Source organism: Mesoplodon densirostris, chromosome 7 (assembly GCF_025265405.1).
Source record: "Mesoplodon densirostris isolate mMesDen1 chromosome 7, mMesDen1 primary haplotype, whole genome shotgun sequence".
In the NCBI taxonomy this organism is placed as follows: domain Eukaryota; kingdom Metazoa; phylum Chordata; class Mammalia; order Artiodactyla; family Ziphiidae; genus Mesoplodon; species Mesoplodon densirostris.
Window position 1 is genome coordinate 73,801,358 of NC_082667.1, and position 19,212 is coordinate 73,820,569.

Here is a 19,212-nt window from a genome sequence, read left to right on the forward strand (position 1 = left end):
CATTCCCGAGGGCAAAGTGCAGAGCCCTTGTTTCACAGGAAGCCAGGCAGTAATTTCTTCTACAGGAAATCATTCCCCTAATCCAAATGCTTGGATTAACCATTTTAATCCAAGCCCCCATTTCTCCTTGGTGCCCAGACATCCTACCTTCTACCTTGGACTCCGTGTGTGTACTAGCCTGTCCACTAACAAAGTCCAAGTCTTTGAGGGCAGACTCATCTTCAGATCCTCATTGTCTTATTATACAGTGCAAGAGTAGGTACTCTATCTTAATTGAATTTCTATACCCATAGAAGTTCCTCATGGTCATTTATATTAGTCATTATTATTGCACATCACCACCAGTTTTGTAAGTACAGTGCCGTTCGAGGTACTGTAAAGCTTGGGTTTGACGGTGTGAAGTATGATTATTTGGATGATATTAGCATAGTGCTACTGGGGAACAGGCTGTGGTATTAATTCTCTTCTAAATTGGCATCTAAATGAAGGTCACATACACAAAGAGGGCCTAATTGACAACCTGTGGAAGCATCATTACACATTGTTGCCAACACACACAAAATAAAGTCTATTTTAACAGGTATCTTTCTTTGGACACTATATATTAGTTAAGCACACAGTTCCAGTCAAACCAAACTATAGGGCAGTCTATCCTTCCCTACACCTCTTCTTTGTCACTTAAAAGTAATGTGCTTTTCAAACTATTCTTAAAGCCACAGCTTACCCAGGAGCACCTTCTACTTTTATCAATTGGAAGAGTGTAGGTAATATATTGTTCAAAAGGTGTTCTTGTTAATTTTTTAAAGTTTGAAAACAATTAACAAAATCCATTCTCTTCATTTTGCACTTAAGCCACTTAAAATGAAGTAACTAAATATCCTGGGGACTCTATGAATTATAGGAAAGAATCTTTCTCCTCAATCTGAATATATTTCCTTCCACCCAATAAATTAGGAATCTCCCGGTAATTTTAAAGTCAAAGTTTATTTTATTCATTATTCTTGATATTTAAGAATAACTACAATGTAAATTGGAAAATAAAATATTTATCTGTTACAATATCAAAGAAGCATTTTAATCCAAGCCCCGTTAAAAACCATAACAAGAGGCACTGCATGATTTTGGAAAGATGAAAAAAAGTGAAAGTTAATAGAAGCATCATGAATGTCAAATTATCACCAAATCACAGTGAGGTGGTGGTGGTACTGCTTCTTGACTTACATATGGAACTTACTCTATGATTTATAATACTCAACACTCAAGGAAGTATCTGATAGAATTACTTCTATATTGTGGGCTTCGGTAGGGCAAGGGCTGTTATTACTCATCTTTTGACTTCTCAGATTCTAACACAGTACCCGGAATAACAGTAGACGCAATAAGTATTGCTGTAGTGACATGTTCCTTTTATAATTAATGTAGTGAATTCTTAGCAATTCATCTATTTATACAGTATCTTGTAATTAGGTTATTGTTCAAGAGCACAATTAGGTATCTGATATTAGAAAAGGCGACTTTAAAAACACAAGAAATGGTCCTTTTAGTTTTAATTTCTTATTTCATACAAAAGGACAGTGAGGATATGCTATTAGAGTTAACACCAAAATAACCTACCCATGCAGTGAAATTACACAGAACTAATGCTCTTCTCTTCAAATGGCCAATGTTTTTACACTAGTTCATTACGGTGTGAATCTTTCCAAGCATATTAAATACTTTTCTACTTAAACATGGAACACTGAATATAATTTCACCTTTTCTTTATGATTTAAGCTCATCATTATAAGCATCCATTATTATTCTAAATCAGCATTAGTTTGACTGTTTCTACCTAAGGTATGTCTGCCCTTATAATCCATCAGGCTCCTATCTCATTGAACAGGTTTGGGTTACCTATAATATGCTTTCAAAGCACCTGGGACTTCTTCACAGCACTTATTACACTTGCAATTGTACAGTTATTTGTGAGACTTGATTACTATGTTTCCATACTAGATTATAAGCACCATGAGGGCTTGTACCTAGTCCAGGTTTGCTCACCACTGTATCTGCAGTGCCCAGTATGGCACCTGGTATATAGCAGGCTCCCACTTATTTAACTGAATGACTAAATAAATAAACGCCTACTTCAGTGCATACCTCCCCCATTCGCCCCAGCTATTTGCTGAGGGCAAGTCTGGAAAGTCAGAGAATCAGTCTTTCTAAAAACTATATTGAAAAAAAAAGCCCCTACATGAGAATATAAGAGTATAGAACCCCAGCTTTAGGGCCTTGTGGTAACTATTTCCGCTTTTATGCTTTTTCCCTCTTCCTGTACTTAGAAAAAGTAGAGGTTGTATGTAAGTGTCCCTTAGTCATGAGATCTTGGGCACTAAACCTCAATTTCCTCCTCTATAAAATGATGATAATAGTCCCTACCTCAGTGGGTTACTGTGAGGATTAATAAATAATCCTGAGGAGTAAAACAATAAAAGTGCTCATCACATTGCCAGAAATACTAGAAGTGTTGATGTTAGTTGTTGCTCTTAGCTGTGTGTCACATTCGTAATAATATGCTATCTTTCACATATGAAGATATTGTCATTATTGACCCATAACCAAAGTAAATCATTTCTTCAGAAGTAGTTAAAGGATTTGCTCAGACAATCAGCCCACCCAACCTCTCCCCATTAAGACCAATGGCTTTTATGAAAGCCTCATATTTTAGCTTTAAAGTAAACTGCTTGGCTTTCATTCATAACCTACTTCCATTAAAAATACACATTCTCTATGGTTCTACTTATGTCACAGGGCATTCTTGAGATGTTGGAGATCTTATATAGCCTAGGAAGAGGTTATAGAAAATTCCAGAAAGGACAGTCCCACTGGAAATTAAAGTACACTTTTTCTTCATATATTAAAAAATTTCATTTTCCTTTTTACTATTTTAAAGTACGTGTAAAATTCTTTTCCATTTTTTTGGTAGCTAATTAATTTGAAGAGGGAAAACAAAATGCTTTATTATCATTACTACGCACTGTTTTTAAAGAAGAAACATTAATAGCTTAAATTGTGGATCCTTTGAGTGTACAGCTGGCACAGATTTTGTAAATCCATGCTGGGCTTTCGGCTTATCATGGTTATTTTAACAGTCAAAGAGTAATTTTCCTTTAAAAATGTATCATTTTCAAAGTATTCCCAAAGTGCTGAATGTGCTAATTGAGGATACATAATTTTAAAACGATGCATATTGCAGATGAATGTTTATCTCTGCTGTAGGTTTAAAGAACAGTATAGATATCTCAAGAACAACGAAGAAAATTAGATTTTTTTCCTTCTTATCTCACTACCTAAGGATTCATATTACAAAGTCAACCAAGAAACCATCTACCTTAACCAAGCAGTTTGTAAGGATAAATAATAAGACACAGAAGTTCTCATCCCTATATATATGTTGGTAAAATTAAACGACCTTTCCTTTCAAGTAACTCTGAACTTCAGAATCAAAGTTTTAACTGTTGCTGGAGACTATGTATTGATGATGCGCTGCTTTGGAGTTTCTGAGTCACTGTATCTTCTTTCACTGTGGTCTTGATGACTTCAGACACTCCACTGGTTCCAAGGATGCAAGGCAAACTTAAAAACACTTCACTATTTATATCATAATATCCCTGAAATGAAAAAAATTGGGATTATATTAGAGCTGAATCACTGCAAAAAAGATAATACCATAAATATGGATAGTTTCTTGCTTTTCTAGTCCTAGAAGTACAAAGTGATACAAGTTGAACTTTAAAAAAATTTGTTCATTTATTTTCTAAATTCGAGTCACTGTTTCACAAAATTTTTGTGCAACGGGAGGAACTTGGTCAAAGACACCCACTTTATGGGGAGGTAAGCTAGCCCCCTGCAATATGAGTAACAGGCTGGGGGTTAAGAAAAATAATGTCAGAGTGAATTCCCAGGGGAGGGGCTTAGCATGGACTCTGAGTGCAGTCAGATTTGGTGATCCGTTTTCAGTCTTTCCTTCCATGTTTTATTTCCCTTCTGGTATTCCTAAGTTTTCATGAACACTTGGTTAAGCATTTGTGCCTCATCTTAGCTGTGCTTTAGGGACTCTATACTTGGAATAAAGCAGTAAAAGACAAACTGAACTGGAGAAGCAGACTGATGATTGGCTAAGACCAGTTTGCACGTCGGTCTGGGGTGACCTGGCTGGCTGAGGAGATAAATGACAAACAGAAGAAGTTTGTGGGATTTATAAATGCTTCTTGGGGATTCCAAAAATTAATGGGGGTGAAGGGCAACCTGGTAGAAGCCCAGACTTCCCATAGCCAAGCAGGACAGAGCTTAGACCAAACTGTCTTCTCCCATGTGTTACTCTAAAAGCTGGTGATACTGAAGATACCTGGGTTACAGTGTGAACAGCACTTTTTCTGGCTTTATATTAATAATATAAATATTTTAAAATACGATGAGAGAATGAGAATAGCAATTACCTTTGCTAAAACTGATACAGAATGCACTTTCTTTTTATCATTCACAATACTGTCAACCAGGTCAGCTACTGACAGTCCAACAGACCAGGATCTTTGACCTTTTACCCTTAACAGTTCCATGGCTCTAGGTTATAAAAAACAAAAACAAAACACACAAATCATGATTTTAGAAAATGCACAAAATATGTACATTTAGTTTTAGCTTCTGTTTAAGGTATTAATTAGATATTTTTACGACACAGAAGTGAGAGTTATACAGCAATTGTTAGGAAAACCTACAGTCTAGTAATGAAGCTTTTCTTAAAATGTCAGGCAGTTCAGACAGTCAATACAAATGGCCTAATAATATAAAAAGATGCTCAGCACCACTAATATTTAACTAAATATGAGTTAAAACAATAAGTACATCAGTTTTGCCCATCAAAATTGGCAAAGATTAAAAAGACTGATAACTACTTTACCAGAAGCTACAGAGAAACAGGCATTCCCATAACTGCTGTTGGGAGTGCAAAATTATTCAACTTTTAAGAGGAAGATCTGGCAACACTTGATCTAGAAATTCCTCTTCTAGGAATTTGTCCTATAGCAATATGCTCAAGTGTGCAAAGATATACATATCAGTATGTGTGTCTTGTTTGAGACACAAAAAATTTTGGAAACAATTCATGAAAAGAGGACTTGTTAAATAAATCACGACCAAATGTAGTGCCATATAGCTTTTATTTTTTTAATTAATTAATTAATTTATTTTTGGCTGTGTTGGGTCTTCGTTGCCGCACGCGGGCTTTCTCTAGTTGTGTCGAGCGGGGGCTACTCTTCGTTGAGATGCACCAGCTTCTCATTGCAGTGGCTTCTCTTGTTGCAGAGCACAGGCTCTAGCTGCGTGGGCTTCAGTAGTTGTGGCACATGGGCTCAGTAGTTGTGGCACACAGGCTTAGTTGCTCTGCAGCGTGTGGGATCTTCCCAGACCAGGGATCGAACCCGTGCCCCCTGCATTGGCAGGCAGATTCTTAACCACTGTGCTACCAGGGAAGTCCCCTAGTGCCATATAGCTCTTGAGAAGAATATAAAGTAGATTTATATGTACAATAATGGAAAAATATCCAAGATTTATTATTAAGGAAACAAAGCAAGTTGCAAGATAACATAAATAGCATACATTTATTATTATAAAAATAATAATAAATAATAATGATAACATTTGCAGAAGCATGGGAAAAAATGTTTGGACACGTGGACACTAAACTGTTAACAGTGGTTGTTGCTGGAGAATGGAATTACCCCTTCTTTTCACTTTCTCCTATATAGATATCTGCAGTATTTAAAGTTTTATCTTTGCTGTATACCAGAAACTAACACAACATTGTAAATCAACTATACTTCAATAAAAAAATAAATAAAAATAAAGTTTTATGAGAGCATACATTCATTTTGTAACTAATTAAAAGTGATACAAATTAAACAAACATGTTTGAATTCCTTCCTTTTAAAAGCTATAAATGCAGGATTACATAGAGAAGCAGATTAGAATGGATTATACAACATACTACTCTTCTCAATAAGAGAATATTCTTTCTAGTTGTTATATTCTAAAAACCATAAACTGCAGGTTTAAAAATCTAAAAATCACCACTCGGAATTCAGGAAAGGATGTTATTATGTGACAGTAAAACAACAAATGGCATGAAAATATACAGTATGTAGAGTCCACCCTATTGGGTCCAGACCTCAGGAAGGCCTCTGAATAAACACAAAAGATAGGAGGATCTGTGCATTATACTTTGTTTTTGCCTGAATTTATAATGTGGGTTATCCATTCATATTAGACTAATTTCCAAATGTATTTATGTGTGATTAATAAATACATATTGATTTTTAAGTGGTATGGACAAATTCTCTTCTACATTTAAGAAAATATCCAATACCCTCAGATATAGGATCCTATATCCTAAATATAGGAGCAGTAAATCACTGCCTACAAATAAGGAAACTATTCTACCCTCTAAAGAGTCAACTGTATATCTAAATATTAAGCTTGCAAAGCACTCTTAGATCTACTTTGAGATAAGAAATCAAAGAATAGAAAACATTGTTCTCATGTACTTTGGTTTTGTCCCTACTAGTAAGTTTTGTTTGCAGAAGCCCGGTAAGTACACGCTGTGCAAACAGCTGTTACATTAGCTATGAAGTATATGGTTTTTAGTTGGATAAATGCAAAACTACACTCAGTATTACCTGTTGGACAGCTGCACCTGAGAGTTATGCCTCGTTACGTCCTCTTGGCCACCCCATGTGGGCACTAAAAATTAAATGAAAAATTGATTATATTTCGTCAATAACTCTCTTAGGATTAAGATGTGATAAAAGATCATCTGCAGTTAAGGGTACCTGTATTAAACTTTTTTTTTTCTTTTTGCGGTACGCGGGCCTCTCACTGTTGTGGCCTCTCCCGTTGAGGAGCACAGGCTCCGGACGTGCAGGCTCAGCGGCCATGGCTCACAGGCCCAGCCGCTCCGCGGCATGTGGGATCCTCCCGGACCAGGGCATGAACCCGTGTCCCCTGCATCCGCAGGCGGACTCTCAACCACTGCACCACCAGGGAAGCCCTAAACTTTAAAGAAACATTTTCCCCCCTTCTAGCTAGAGTTACATTTTTCCACTGGTGGCACTAAATGTGCTGTACTGATTGCCTGGGGTGAGAAAGACTTTGAGCTGCAGTTCCCGCAAAACATGATCCCCAAAGTCTACTTGCAGCCCCTTACCTGTTCTCGCTCAACAACAATGGGCCATTTTACTGTCCAAGTAGAAAGCTTTCTTTTCTCAGCAGGCAATGCATAATAGGCTCCCATGTGCTGCAAGCACTTGGCATTTGCTCCACTGGGAACCATACATACTAATTTCTTTCACCAGATGAGGAATAATTTGGTCACCTATTCTGGACTAGATTTCCACAGCTGTTAGAGAGGCAGGGTTCTGTTTTCTAACAGCATATTTGGGTTTCCCATTGCCTCTTACTACACCATTTATAAAAACAATTTAAAAACTCAAAGCTATACACATGAACTGGATATTTATACCACACTTTAATACTAAATTGAAAGTAACATTTTGAAACCTAATAGTCATCTGTTTCTCACCATTGTGAAGACATTCTTTGATACAAATCTTTATTTGGGTAGGCAAAATAAAAACACATTCGGGTATGTAAGACTATTTTATGTTTAAGATACAAGTCTTTTTTTTTTTTTTTTTTGGCCACGCCACGCGGCTTGCAAGATCTTTAGCTCTGGCCAGGGATTGAACCCAGGCACGACGGTGAAAGCGCCAAGTCCTAACCACTGGACTGCCAGGGAATTCCCATAAGTCTTCTAAACTGCATTCAAGATTAGGCCAGTTACTGATGTGTCAGCAACAAAGGACAGCTTCCCCTCCTCAAACTGATTATAAGCTTCCAGGGGTCAGGGATCATGTGTTTTTCTTTTGTGTCCTCCAACACAGATTCTTTACCACAGTAAAGAATGCACAGGATGGGCTTCCCTGGTGTCACAGTGGTTAAGAATCCGCCTGCCAATGCAGGGGACACAGGTTCGTGCCCTGGCCCAGGAATATTCCACATGCCGCAGAGCAACTAAGCCCGTGCACCACAACTACTGAGCCTGTGCTCTAGAGCCCGCAAGCCACAACTACTGAAGCCCGCGTGCCTAGAGCCTGTGCTCCGCAACAAGAGAAGCCACTGCAATGAGAAGCCCATGCACCGCAACGAAGAGTAGCCCCCGCTTGCCGCAACTAGAGAAAGCCTGCATGCAGCAACGAAGACTGCAACGAAAAATAATAATTATTTATAAAAAATAAAAATAAAAATAAAACAAATAGTTTTATTAATAAATAATAAAAATAATAAATAAATAAATTTATTTTTAAAAAGAATGCACAGGAGATAATATGAGCTGACCTTGCACACAATCCATAATATTTTAAGGTATTTTTATTTATTTATATATTTTTAATTTTTTTCTTTCTTTTTTTTTTTTTTTTTTTTTGCTGTGTTGGGTCTTGGTTACTGCGCACGGGCTTTCTCTAGTTGCGGTGAGTGGGAGCTACTCTTTGTTGCAGTGCACGGGCATCTTCTAGCAGTGGCTTCTCTTGTTGCGGAGCACAGGCCCTAGAGCACACGGGTTTTAGTAGTTGTAGCACGTGGGCTCAGTAGTTGTGGCTCACGGGCTCTAGAGCGCAGGCTCAGTAGTTGTGGCGCATGGGCTTAGTTGCTCTGCAGCATGTGGGATCTTCCTAGACCAGGGATTGGCAGGCAGATTTTTTTTTTTTTTTTTTTTGGCTGTGTTGGGTCTTTGTTTCTGTGCAAGGGCTTTCTCTAGTTGCGGCAAGCGGGCGCCACCCTTCATCGCGGTGCGCGGGCCTCTCACTATCGTGGCCTCGTTTGTTGCAGAGCACAGGCTCCAGACGCGCAGGCTCAGTAGTTGTGGCTCACGGGCTTAGTTGCTCCGCAGCATGTGGGATCTTCCCAGACCAGGGCTTGAACCCGTGTCCCCTGCATTGGCAGGCAGATTCTCAACCACTGTGCCACCAGGAAAGCCCCAGATCCTTAACCACTGTGCCACCAGGGAAGTCCACAATCCATAATTATATTAAACAAAGAGGAAAACATAGTTGCAACAGTTAAGTTGAAAAACATCAAAAAGTTTTAAAAGTTTTTATGTTAAGTTAAAAAATAAGCAAAACCAAAAATTGTTACGTGAAAAATATAAATACATGTGGACAAATTAAGGGGTTTTTAAAAATGTTTCACTTGAATGGAAGGGCTATACATGAATTATTTTCTAAAACAAAATTTTGGCACATTATTAGTATATCCACAATATACAGAAAATTGCAGAGAAATGTCTGCTAAATGGAACACAGCATTTACAGACCTTGGAAAGATAAATAAAAAGGGCAAGGTAGGTATAAGAAAAGACAAAAGACACAAAGAAGTCTGGAATTTAATTATGAGTATTACTGCCATTATATATTACACACATAATCATGTTTTATCTTTCCTCTGAGTTTGGACTTATAAGAGCCATGAGAAAACAATGTTTGGAGAGAGGGAGAAAGCTTCACTGTGTTCACGTTTGCTTCTGACACAGTCATTAGGATTTTCAGTTAAGTTTAGATGGACTGAATTATTTCATTTTTTTGTTCATTTACTGCCCAACCCTTCACACTTCCTAAATGTATATTTATCCTAGTTTAAAAATCTCTTTCAAATAATGCATCTAATCAATCCTAATCTTTCTGGTTCTACTCCTTAAAAACAGTAATCCCCTGACCCCAAAAATTTTAATAAAAAATGACCATGTGATCTCTCTTTTCCATTACATATAACACCTATCCTTTAGGTAAGATTGAGGCCCAAAGCAGATGATCTAACACTCTGTTTTGAGGTCCAGCCCTTGGGTTTCTAAAACACCATTTGAAGGAGTTATCTGCAGTTTACATATGATTTCAATATCACAGCTAAAAATAGCAGCTCCAAAGCACATGTTCTACTGACTAGTTTGGTGGGGCACAGTATGAATGACCTTTGGATACAACAAGATGGTATCAGGATCATTCATTAATTTCAAAACATATTTACTGAGGCCGTTCCAAGCTCAAGAAGTTTACAGTCTGTCGGGGTGAAGAGACAAGTAAATATGCAATTATAACACAGTGTGATAGTGGTTATAATAGAGGCATAAACTTACTTAACCTGGAGAATTAGGGATGGCTTCCTGGGAGAGGTGGCACTCAAGCCCAGTCTTTTTTTTTAAAATAAATTTATTTACTTATTTTTATTTGTTTATTTTTGGCTGCACTGGGTCTCCATTGTTATGCGCGGGCTTTCTCTAGTTGCGGCGAGCAGGGGCTACTCTTTGTTGCAGTGCACCGGCTTCTTATTGCGGCGTCTTTTCTTGTTGCGGAGCACAGGCTCTAGGCACGCGGGCTTCAGTAGTTGGGGCACACGGGCTCAGTAGCTGTGGCTCATGGGCTCTAGAGTGCAGGCTCAGTAGTTGTGGCGCATGGACTTAGCTGCTCCGCGGCATGTGGGATCTTCCCGGACCAGGGCTCGAACCCGTGTCCCCTGCACCGGCAGGCAGATTCTTAACCACTGTGCCAACAGGGAAGCCCTCAAGCCCAGTCTTGAAGGGTAAGCAGGACAGCCAAATTAATGAATGTTCAGGGAAAGGAAGTATCAGGTGCAAAGGCAAGGCGGCAAGAGAGTGCATGAACCCTTCGGGAAGTTGATCATCTGACTAGCATAAAATGCTTGTCAGAATGGCAGAAGATGAGGCTGAGGAAGGAAGCACGAAACAAATCCTAAAGGGTCTTATATGTCATGTAATTCCTCCTCCAGGCTGTAACTGTCATTTGTCTCTGAAATACTTAAATAATTTCACTTACATATCTGCTATTCTTATAACTCTGTTTCTAAACCCTAATATTGCATTATTTCAAAGTGTAGTTTTCCATGTCCCTTTGCCAATTTTCTATTCATCATCATCTCGCCGTCTTGATCATTGTAGTAACAGCTACCATTTACTGAGTGTTTACTCTGTGCCAGGCACTGTACTAAATGCTTGAGATAAATTATCTAATTAAGTCGCAGCAAGAAAAAGTACAGCTTTGGAGTCAGACCAGGGTTCAAATTGCAGTTCTGCCCTTACTAAATGTGTAAACCTTGGACAAATTGTTAACCTCATTGAATCTTAAGCTTCCTCACATATTGATTTGGAAAACTACCACCTCCTTCATGGAGTGTTTTTAAATTTTAAATGAGATATGAAAAGCATTTAATACTCAATAAAAAATAATTCTGATTTTGCTATTACTGTGGTGTCACCTATGCAAAGATATAACCAACTGGTGTCCATACATGAAACCAGCAGAGGGAGCCTCTAATCCATTTCTGGCTTCAAGACCAAGGTAATTATCGGTGGATAGAACTGTCTCTGAAACAAAGTAGAAGACAGGATAAAAAGTGATCTGATAGCAGTACCTAGAAGGGAGATAGGGAGATGGGTTGGGGAGTACACAGGTAGCTTCAATGGTATTTGTATTGTTCTTAATTGAGTATGGATTCATGAATGTTTGTTCTACTATGATGCTTTAAAACATACATATATGCTATATGTATTCTTTTATATGTGTCAAATATTACATAATGTTATATTTAAGTGATCTCAATTCACATGCACCTACATCTCTCTATTTCTAGCTCCTACTTGAGAGCTCCCTTCCTTGTGCTTTTGTCTTACTTCCCTTGGACCTCTCTTATTGCAAGTCAACACTGCCTTTTATTATAGTCATTTCCTATATTAGACTCCAAGCTGCCTAAAGACAGGGTCAGGTTCTTATTCATTTATGTAGCTCCAACAGCAGTCAGCACAGTACCTTAGGTTTATTTATCAAGTCACACCATCCTTTATTTTCTCTTTACAATTTGAGATATTAATATAACCATGTTGTGAAATGTTCTTATTCATTCAAAAATTATAACTTATTAGGGGGACTGGTTAAATAAATTTTGGTATATCCAGTAGTTTAAAAGAATGAGCAAGATCTATATATGTTATTATGCAATCATTTCCAAGTCATATCAATAAGTAAAAGGCAAGGTGGAGAATGATGTATTATGTATATTTCATGCATGTGCTTGCCCATACGCAGAACATTTCTGCAAGGTTGCATGGCTTCTAGAGAGAGGGACTGGGTGTCTGGCATAGAAGGGAGACTTATTTTTCACTACATATTTTTTGTACTATTTAATCCTTTTACAATGTGAATGTACGACTTTTTCAACTAAAAGAACAGCTTAATAATTTACTCTTTCAGTAAGGAGAAGGTACACACACAAAATTCAAATTGGATCAGAATAAACAGCAGTTTAACAAAAGAATAAATACCTTGAGACAATATATGGTTAATTACCACATAGCTAGCAAGAGCTTTTAGCTCAAAGGAATGAAGGAATCACTGTGCAATGATGTGATCAGGAAAAGCTTCAAAGGGTAAGGTAAGGGAGCCTTGACCTAGATCTTGAAGAATGAGATTTGAATATGCTGAGAAAGAAAGAGAAGGGATTATGGGAAAGGTAAATGCAAAGGGCAAAGGTCCCTGCGGCTGAAGCAAAGCTGTGGGGTGGGGCCGAGATGCACAAGACCTGGGGTTTAGCCCCGCTTTGACCTGAAAAGCTACAGCCTCCTGGGGAGGTCACTCTTAGCATCCCTGCATCCATTGCTGGCTCCCTACAACAAACTGTAATTGATGATCCCTTGGGTTGTTTCCAGCTCTCTAATAACACGACTCTCTCCATAACCGTAATTGGGAAGGAAGATTAAGACTGCATTTTGGGACTCCTTGAATGGCAAGCAAAAGAATTTAATAATTTGGTCAGAGGAAGCCTGTGAAAGTTTTTGAAAAGAGGAACATGACTTAGGAACATTGAATTAATATGTGAAACATACTGCAAACACTGTAAGTTTTAGCTAATATCATTATTAATTTGGCATCATTTACAGGGTAGACTAGAGAGAAAAGAGCAAATTAACTGGGAGATCTGCAATAATCAGGCAAGCAGGAGATCAACATGGACCAGAATTCAAATGGTAGTAGTGAGTAAAATTTGGGGTCTTGAGTTTGTTTGAATCCCTAGACATTTGTTACTCTAATACATCAGCTCCAAGTTCTTATTTGCTCCCCTTTTCTGGTTCTGTTGATTAGTGTTTAGTGTCAGGAAGCATTCTGAGCCTGAAAAGCTATTTCTGCTTGAATCACACTGTCAGGTTTTGTCAAGGTTTATTCTATACCCTGAGTCTTTCTAGCACTGAACTTTCTAGGTAGCCAGTGCAGATTTATACAGAATTTAAAATCTTCCTCCAGTTCTCCAGTTAAATGATCACTTCCTCACAGGCAGAGAAGTTCTTTTCTACATTGTGCTCTACCCTACAGCACCTACAGGGTGAATAGAGTAATAGTAATATACTTTAAATGAGGAAGCAATGATTAATTTTCCCCAAATTACCTTTTAAGCATATTACCCACATGCTCAAATACCTTTAATAGTTCCCCTCTGCCTGGGAATCACTTTCCAACTCATTATCAGGTATTCAAGGATCTCCAAAATGTGACAGCAACCAAGTTTATCTGGTAGAAACTGCAGCAACCAGTCTAGATATTTTTATCCCATGAACATGCCATACTTAAGTGTGTGCCTTTGCCTGTTTTCCCATTCATGGAATGTCTGTCCCACTCTTTGCTATTTATTCAAATCCTATTCATTCTTCCAAAGTACAGTTCAATGATGGCCTGCACAGAATTTTCTCCAGTCATTTCAACCCATGTTAAATGCTCACTCATAAGTGTCTAAGCACTGTAAGTCTAAAATATATTCATTTTGGCACTTAATCAAATAGTATACGATACTTTCATTGTTAGCCAAAACATCTTGTAAGTATTTTTCTTGTTGCTCTAAAATAATTTTTAAGTATGATGAAGGAAGAGACTGTGCTCTGTGCCTCTTTTGTATCACACTAACATCTTATATAGTAGTGAAAAGAGTAGACACTCATATACTTGTTTAAATGAATAAAAATGAACAAACTTAGGATAAAGCACTTGTATCACCTAACCAACCTTACTTTATAGCATGAGCAAAAAATAAAGAAAAAAGAGATTCTTGAATCAAATAGGGAAAGCATTCTTTTGGGATAGGAAAAGGGGCTTCCAAATCCAGGGGACTGTATTTTATGAATGCTTTCTGTGGTAGGGACAGAGCAGAGAGCAAGTAGCTGGTAAAAAAAAAAAAAAAAGGCCATAAGGGTAAATAAAGAATGAAAATTCTGTTTAAAAAGGTGAGAAACAGACAGGAGGTATGTACCTAGGGAGGAAGTCTGAACTTAGGGAAAGGTAAGCAAGATTGCAGGATGGGAGAGTAAAGGAAAGAGTTCTGTATATGCTTTAGGGTTTATGTAAATGTTGCTCTCCAGAAAATTAAACTTTTAAATTGATCCTGGATGCTGAAATTCAAATACAAAATATAAAAAGATAAATAAAAATATATAACCTAAGGGGGTCTTGCCTTTTACTTACAGAAAAGTAAATACAATCAGAATGACATGTTTGCAGAGTATATTCACAATACAGGGCCTGTCACACGAAAGGCACTCAAATGTGGAAGGAAAGCCAATTAAGCGCCACAATTCTGGAGTCCCCAGAACTGTGCATATCATGCATATCATGGCCTCTGGTGATGTAGGTTATCAATATACATAACTAATAAACATGTATTTCTTACCTTTGTCTTCTCCCTGCTCACCAATAACCCATACTTCTCTTCCTGAAGTGTGTGCCTTCAAAACATTTGTAATAATATATTGTAATCTCTGTGAATCCAGATTGCAACCAATTCCAATCACTCGATTTGCAGGAAATGCACTCAGTTTCCACGTCACATAGGTCATGATTTCCACTAAATATTACATACAAGGTGAAAATATAAATATTTTAAAAAATATACTTCTAGCCTAGTTCCTAAACAAAGTATTTATTATTTTAATAAGTATATTAAAACTTGTATATACTCTTCCTAGGTCCTAAATGCACTATGAAGCATAACATATTTTTAATTTTATTATATATTATACAAATTTAATATATTTTAATTTTAATTAATAATTAAAAACAACTAACCAGGTTTCAGCATGATTTTACATAACTTTGCTGTTAAATATAAATTTTTAAGAGTGGAAAACAGATAATTTCCTAGAGCAGTTAAGCAAGAAAGATGCAAACTGGGTACAGAAAACCAGAAAATAATTTTTTTCATTGATCAAGTTCTCTTTTATATCTAGCTTAAGCTGAATTTCTATCTTTAAATTAAAATACTGATTCATATACCACCACCATGCTATACAGCATTATCAACAAAAATACAACTGTTTTTTTCTTATGTGCCAAAAGGATGTCAGGAATTAGACCAACATCCCTCAATCAATTGCTATAGGAAAACAAGTGAAATTCATATCATTCTCCTATACTGCGAACATTAAAAAAAAATCTGTTCACCAATTTGAGTCCAGTACCACCTAATTCTTTGAAGAAAATTTCTCAAATAATTTGAGAAACAATTTAAAATACAAAATGTTAAAAATGCACTCTGGTGTGCTCACTAACATTTTATGACACTTCAGAGTTAACAAAGGATCCTTCCTATAAGCTACTGCATCTTTCTCTTGGGCATTTAACTTTAACCATTTTCTCACTGAGAAAGGCATGGCTAACAACCTGGAACATATTAATAGTAATATTACATAAAAAATTGTAAGTTGTAACCTTCTAGTTAATGCCAGTCAGAAGAAGTAACTGGTTGACAGGATATGGAAAATACTGTATTGTTCATCATAAGAGCAATTTAACTGAACGCTCTGGCTGTCCCTTTATAACCTTGCTTTATGACTTTTATCAGAAATGGCAATTCTACTGATACACTGGACCACCAAATTTATTTAAAATAAAGTCTTGTACCTGGTTGAGATGCAACAAGCAGGATGCCATGTGGACTATAATGTCCCAGAGCTGCAACAAAGGCTCTGAACATATCCACATTTCTCTGTACCACGTCGAGGTAGGACTGAGAACTACCAAGAGAGTTGACTGTGAAGATCACCACCTTGGAATGAGCAGAGGCAGACAAATCTAATGAATAAAAAGAAACAGTCTGAGCTCAAGATAAAGGTTTTAACCAAGTTCCTGTTCATGATAATCAGGTTCTTCTTTTCTACAATTAGACAGCTTTTAGCACAATTGCCTCTAGATCAATCCTGTGTCCATAGGAAGGATGAAAAGTGCTGAGGTTTGCCTCCAGAAAGAGAGGATTAAAAGCAAGAATGTATCCCAGGGGAGGAAAGAGCAAAAAAGATAAAATAAATTACAGGATCCAGACTCCACAAACAGGGAATTAGGTTTCTATGTAATTCACAATTTTCTTAGAAAAAATAAATAATATGCTATAGGCAGAATGCACCTATAATCAATTACATCACTGATTTTTTTTTAAAACTCTAGGTCTATCCATGTTGCTGCAAATGGCATTATTTCATTCTTTTTATGGCTGAGTAATATTCCATTTTTTATATATACCACATCTTTTAAAAAAATTTTTATCGGAGTATAGTTGCTTTACAATGTTGTGTTAGTTTCTACTGTACAACAAAGTGAATCAGCTATACATATACTTATATCCCCTCTTTTTTGGATTTCCTTCCCATTTAGGTCACCATAAAGCATTCAGTAGCATTCCCTGTGCTATACAGTAGGTTCTCATTAGTTATCTATTTCATACATAGTATCAATAGTGTATATATGTCAATCCCAATCTCCCAACTCATCCCACCCCCCCTTCCCCCTTGGTATCCATATGTTTGTTCTCATCACTGACTTTTAAACTGCAAGTTTAGGAGTCCTAGAGTTCCTTGAAAGTGACTAAGAGGCCATGTAGGAATGGGAATAAGCGGAAAGAAAGCTGGCAGGCACAGAATAGTGTTGTTTGTATCTGTTTTATTTATTAAGGATTCTACTCCAAAGAGGAAAAAATTATTTGAAAATCTTTAAATCAAGATAAAACATCTTGGCTCATTTTTTTTACTGACTTTTCCTTACATTGAAGCCCAGTGTCTTGGTTTTAGGTTCTTCTAATGGGGCTTACATGTAAGCAACTGTTATGACTCAGGAAAAGCTGTTCTCCAGAATTCACGTCTCTGATCCTCAAGCATACTTGTGCTATTTTACAACTACATTACTCTCTATTACACAGTGTGTTTTACAGAAGTACATGCCAAAACAGTGGCCAGAATTATCAGTATCAGAAACAACAGAAAAATAATAAAGTAACTAGGGTGATAACAGTTCAGTCAACATGTGTAAATGATTATTAGCATCTCAGCGAGACAATGAGTAGATTCCAGGGTTTATAGTCTTAATTAAGCCTATAAGGCCATTTTCCTAAACAAGTTGCAGAATGAAACCCTTGTGCAAGGTGTCCCCTGGGAAATGCATTATCCAATTTTAATTCATAATCTGACACAGCTGTGGGGGTAGATCCAAAAACTGAAGTCCTGCATTTTAATTATGATTCTTCATGAGTCCTCTTAAGTAAATAATGCCCATGTTCTCGTGTTCAGAATAGATACCTGGGGCCTCCCTGGTGGCGCAAGTGGTTGAGAGTCCGCCTGCCGATGCAGGGGATACGGGTTCGTGCCCCGGTCTGGGAGGATCCCATGTGCCGCGGAGCGGCTGGGCCCGTGAGCCATGGCCGCTGAGCCTGCGCGTCCGGAGCCTGTGCTCCGCAACGGGGGAGGCCACAGCAGTGAGAGGCCCGCATACCGCAAAAAAAAAAAAAAAAAAAAAAAAAAAAAGAATAGATACCTGGTAATGAGTCAAAATCTCAGCATTGGAAGACATTAGAACTGAAAGGGATACAGTTAATACTTCCATACCACTTCTATGTGCCAGGTACTGTTCTAAAACCTTGACCTGTATTTACTCATTTAATGTAATCCACAACACACTGTGGGGCAATATCATCCCCATTTTACAGATGAGGAATCTGAGGCACAGAGAAGTTAAGTAACCTGCTCAAAGTCATAGAGCTAGTAAGTAGCAGAGCCATAATTCAAGCCCAGGCAGACTGGCTTCAGAGTGCTGTTCAACACTATGCTATATTTAGAAACTTAGTCCTATACCCTCATAAAGTTGAGGAAATTGATATCTGGAAGGATTAGGTAGCTTGTCCATACTACTGTGTTAAATATCAGTGAACAGTTGAAATTATGACCCTACAGTTTGGCCCCAACCTATCTTGCCAGGATCATATTTCCTTTCTTTTCCTTCTTTAGCTTCCTCTACTTTGAATGATGAAATGCCTTCACCCTCAAGCTTGACTTATAAGTAAACGGAGTAGTAGCTGTCTAATATGATTTCAGAAGTGCAAGAAAGCCTTCCTACTCTAAAGCCTTTTGATCTCTCCATAGGCCTGGGGTGGACACAGGCTTCTGTAAGTTTAAAAAGCACCTCAGGTGATTCTCACACAAGGGATCAATCCATAACCCATGTTTTAAGAACCACTGGCTATTGAGAAAACTTTACTTTGCTCCATATGTCAACAACAGCTTTTTTTGTTTGTTTTTGGACACGCCACGCAGCATGTGAGAATCTAGTTTCCTGACCAGGGATCCAACCCATGCTCCCTGCAGTGGAAGCCTGGAGCCCTAACTACTGGACTGCCAAGGAACTCCCAACAACAACTTATTTTTTAATTTGCAACTATTGAACACTTTTTTCTTGAGGCACACACATACACATACTCATACACCCAAACATCTATGCTTGTATATGCAGAGACCATTTCTGGAGTGAATCATAAGAAATTGGTAACAGACATGTTTGAAACTCCTGCTTACTAACTACGTGACCAAAGCCACAATCTCTCTCAGCCATCTATAAAATAAAGTAAGAGAAGTAATGGAATATATGTAAACTATCTAGCTTATATTACTGGATTCCCTGAAAAAAAACGGCATCTATTATTATTATTAAGGATAAGGGAACAACATAATACTGTCTTCAGCCAGGAAATGACATGACCAAAATAATATCATAGGATAATTATTCTATTAGCTCTGTTTAATATAAAATAAAA

General features: G+C 37.5%; 1 protein-coding gene across 7 annotated transcripts in view; it reads right to left on the minus strand.

Annotated features, from left to right (window-relative positions):
• Nucleotides 1-1,055: 1,055 nt before the first annotated feature.
• Nucleotides 1,056-19,212, minus strand: part of UEVLD (UEV and lactate/malate dehyrogenase domains) — a 50,823-nt gene continuing 32,666 nt past the window's right edge. For 2 of the 7 annotated variants that reach the window (XM_060104666.1, XM_060104665.1), the window contains 5 exons: nt 16,041-16,211; nt 14,812-14,985; nt 6,714-6,777; nt 4,479-4,602; nt 1,056-3,650 (listed from right to left, as the gene is read on the minus strand). In XM_060104666.1, the coding sequence (XP_059960649.1) occupies nt 3,483-3,650; nt 4,479-4,602; nt 6,714-6,777; nt 14,812-14,985; nt 16,041-16,211 (701 nt within the window). In that variant the 3' untranslated portion in view covers nt 1,056-3,482. Of the gene's footprint in view, nt 3,651-4,478; nt 4,603-5,197; nt 5,533-6,712; nt 6,778-9,298; nt 10,810-14,811; nt 14,986-16,040; nt 16,212-19,212 lie in introns of those variants that run through there. The other 5 variants (XM_060104667.1, XM_060104668.1, XM_060104670.1 and 2 more) reach the window with 5 other exon arrangements.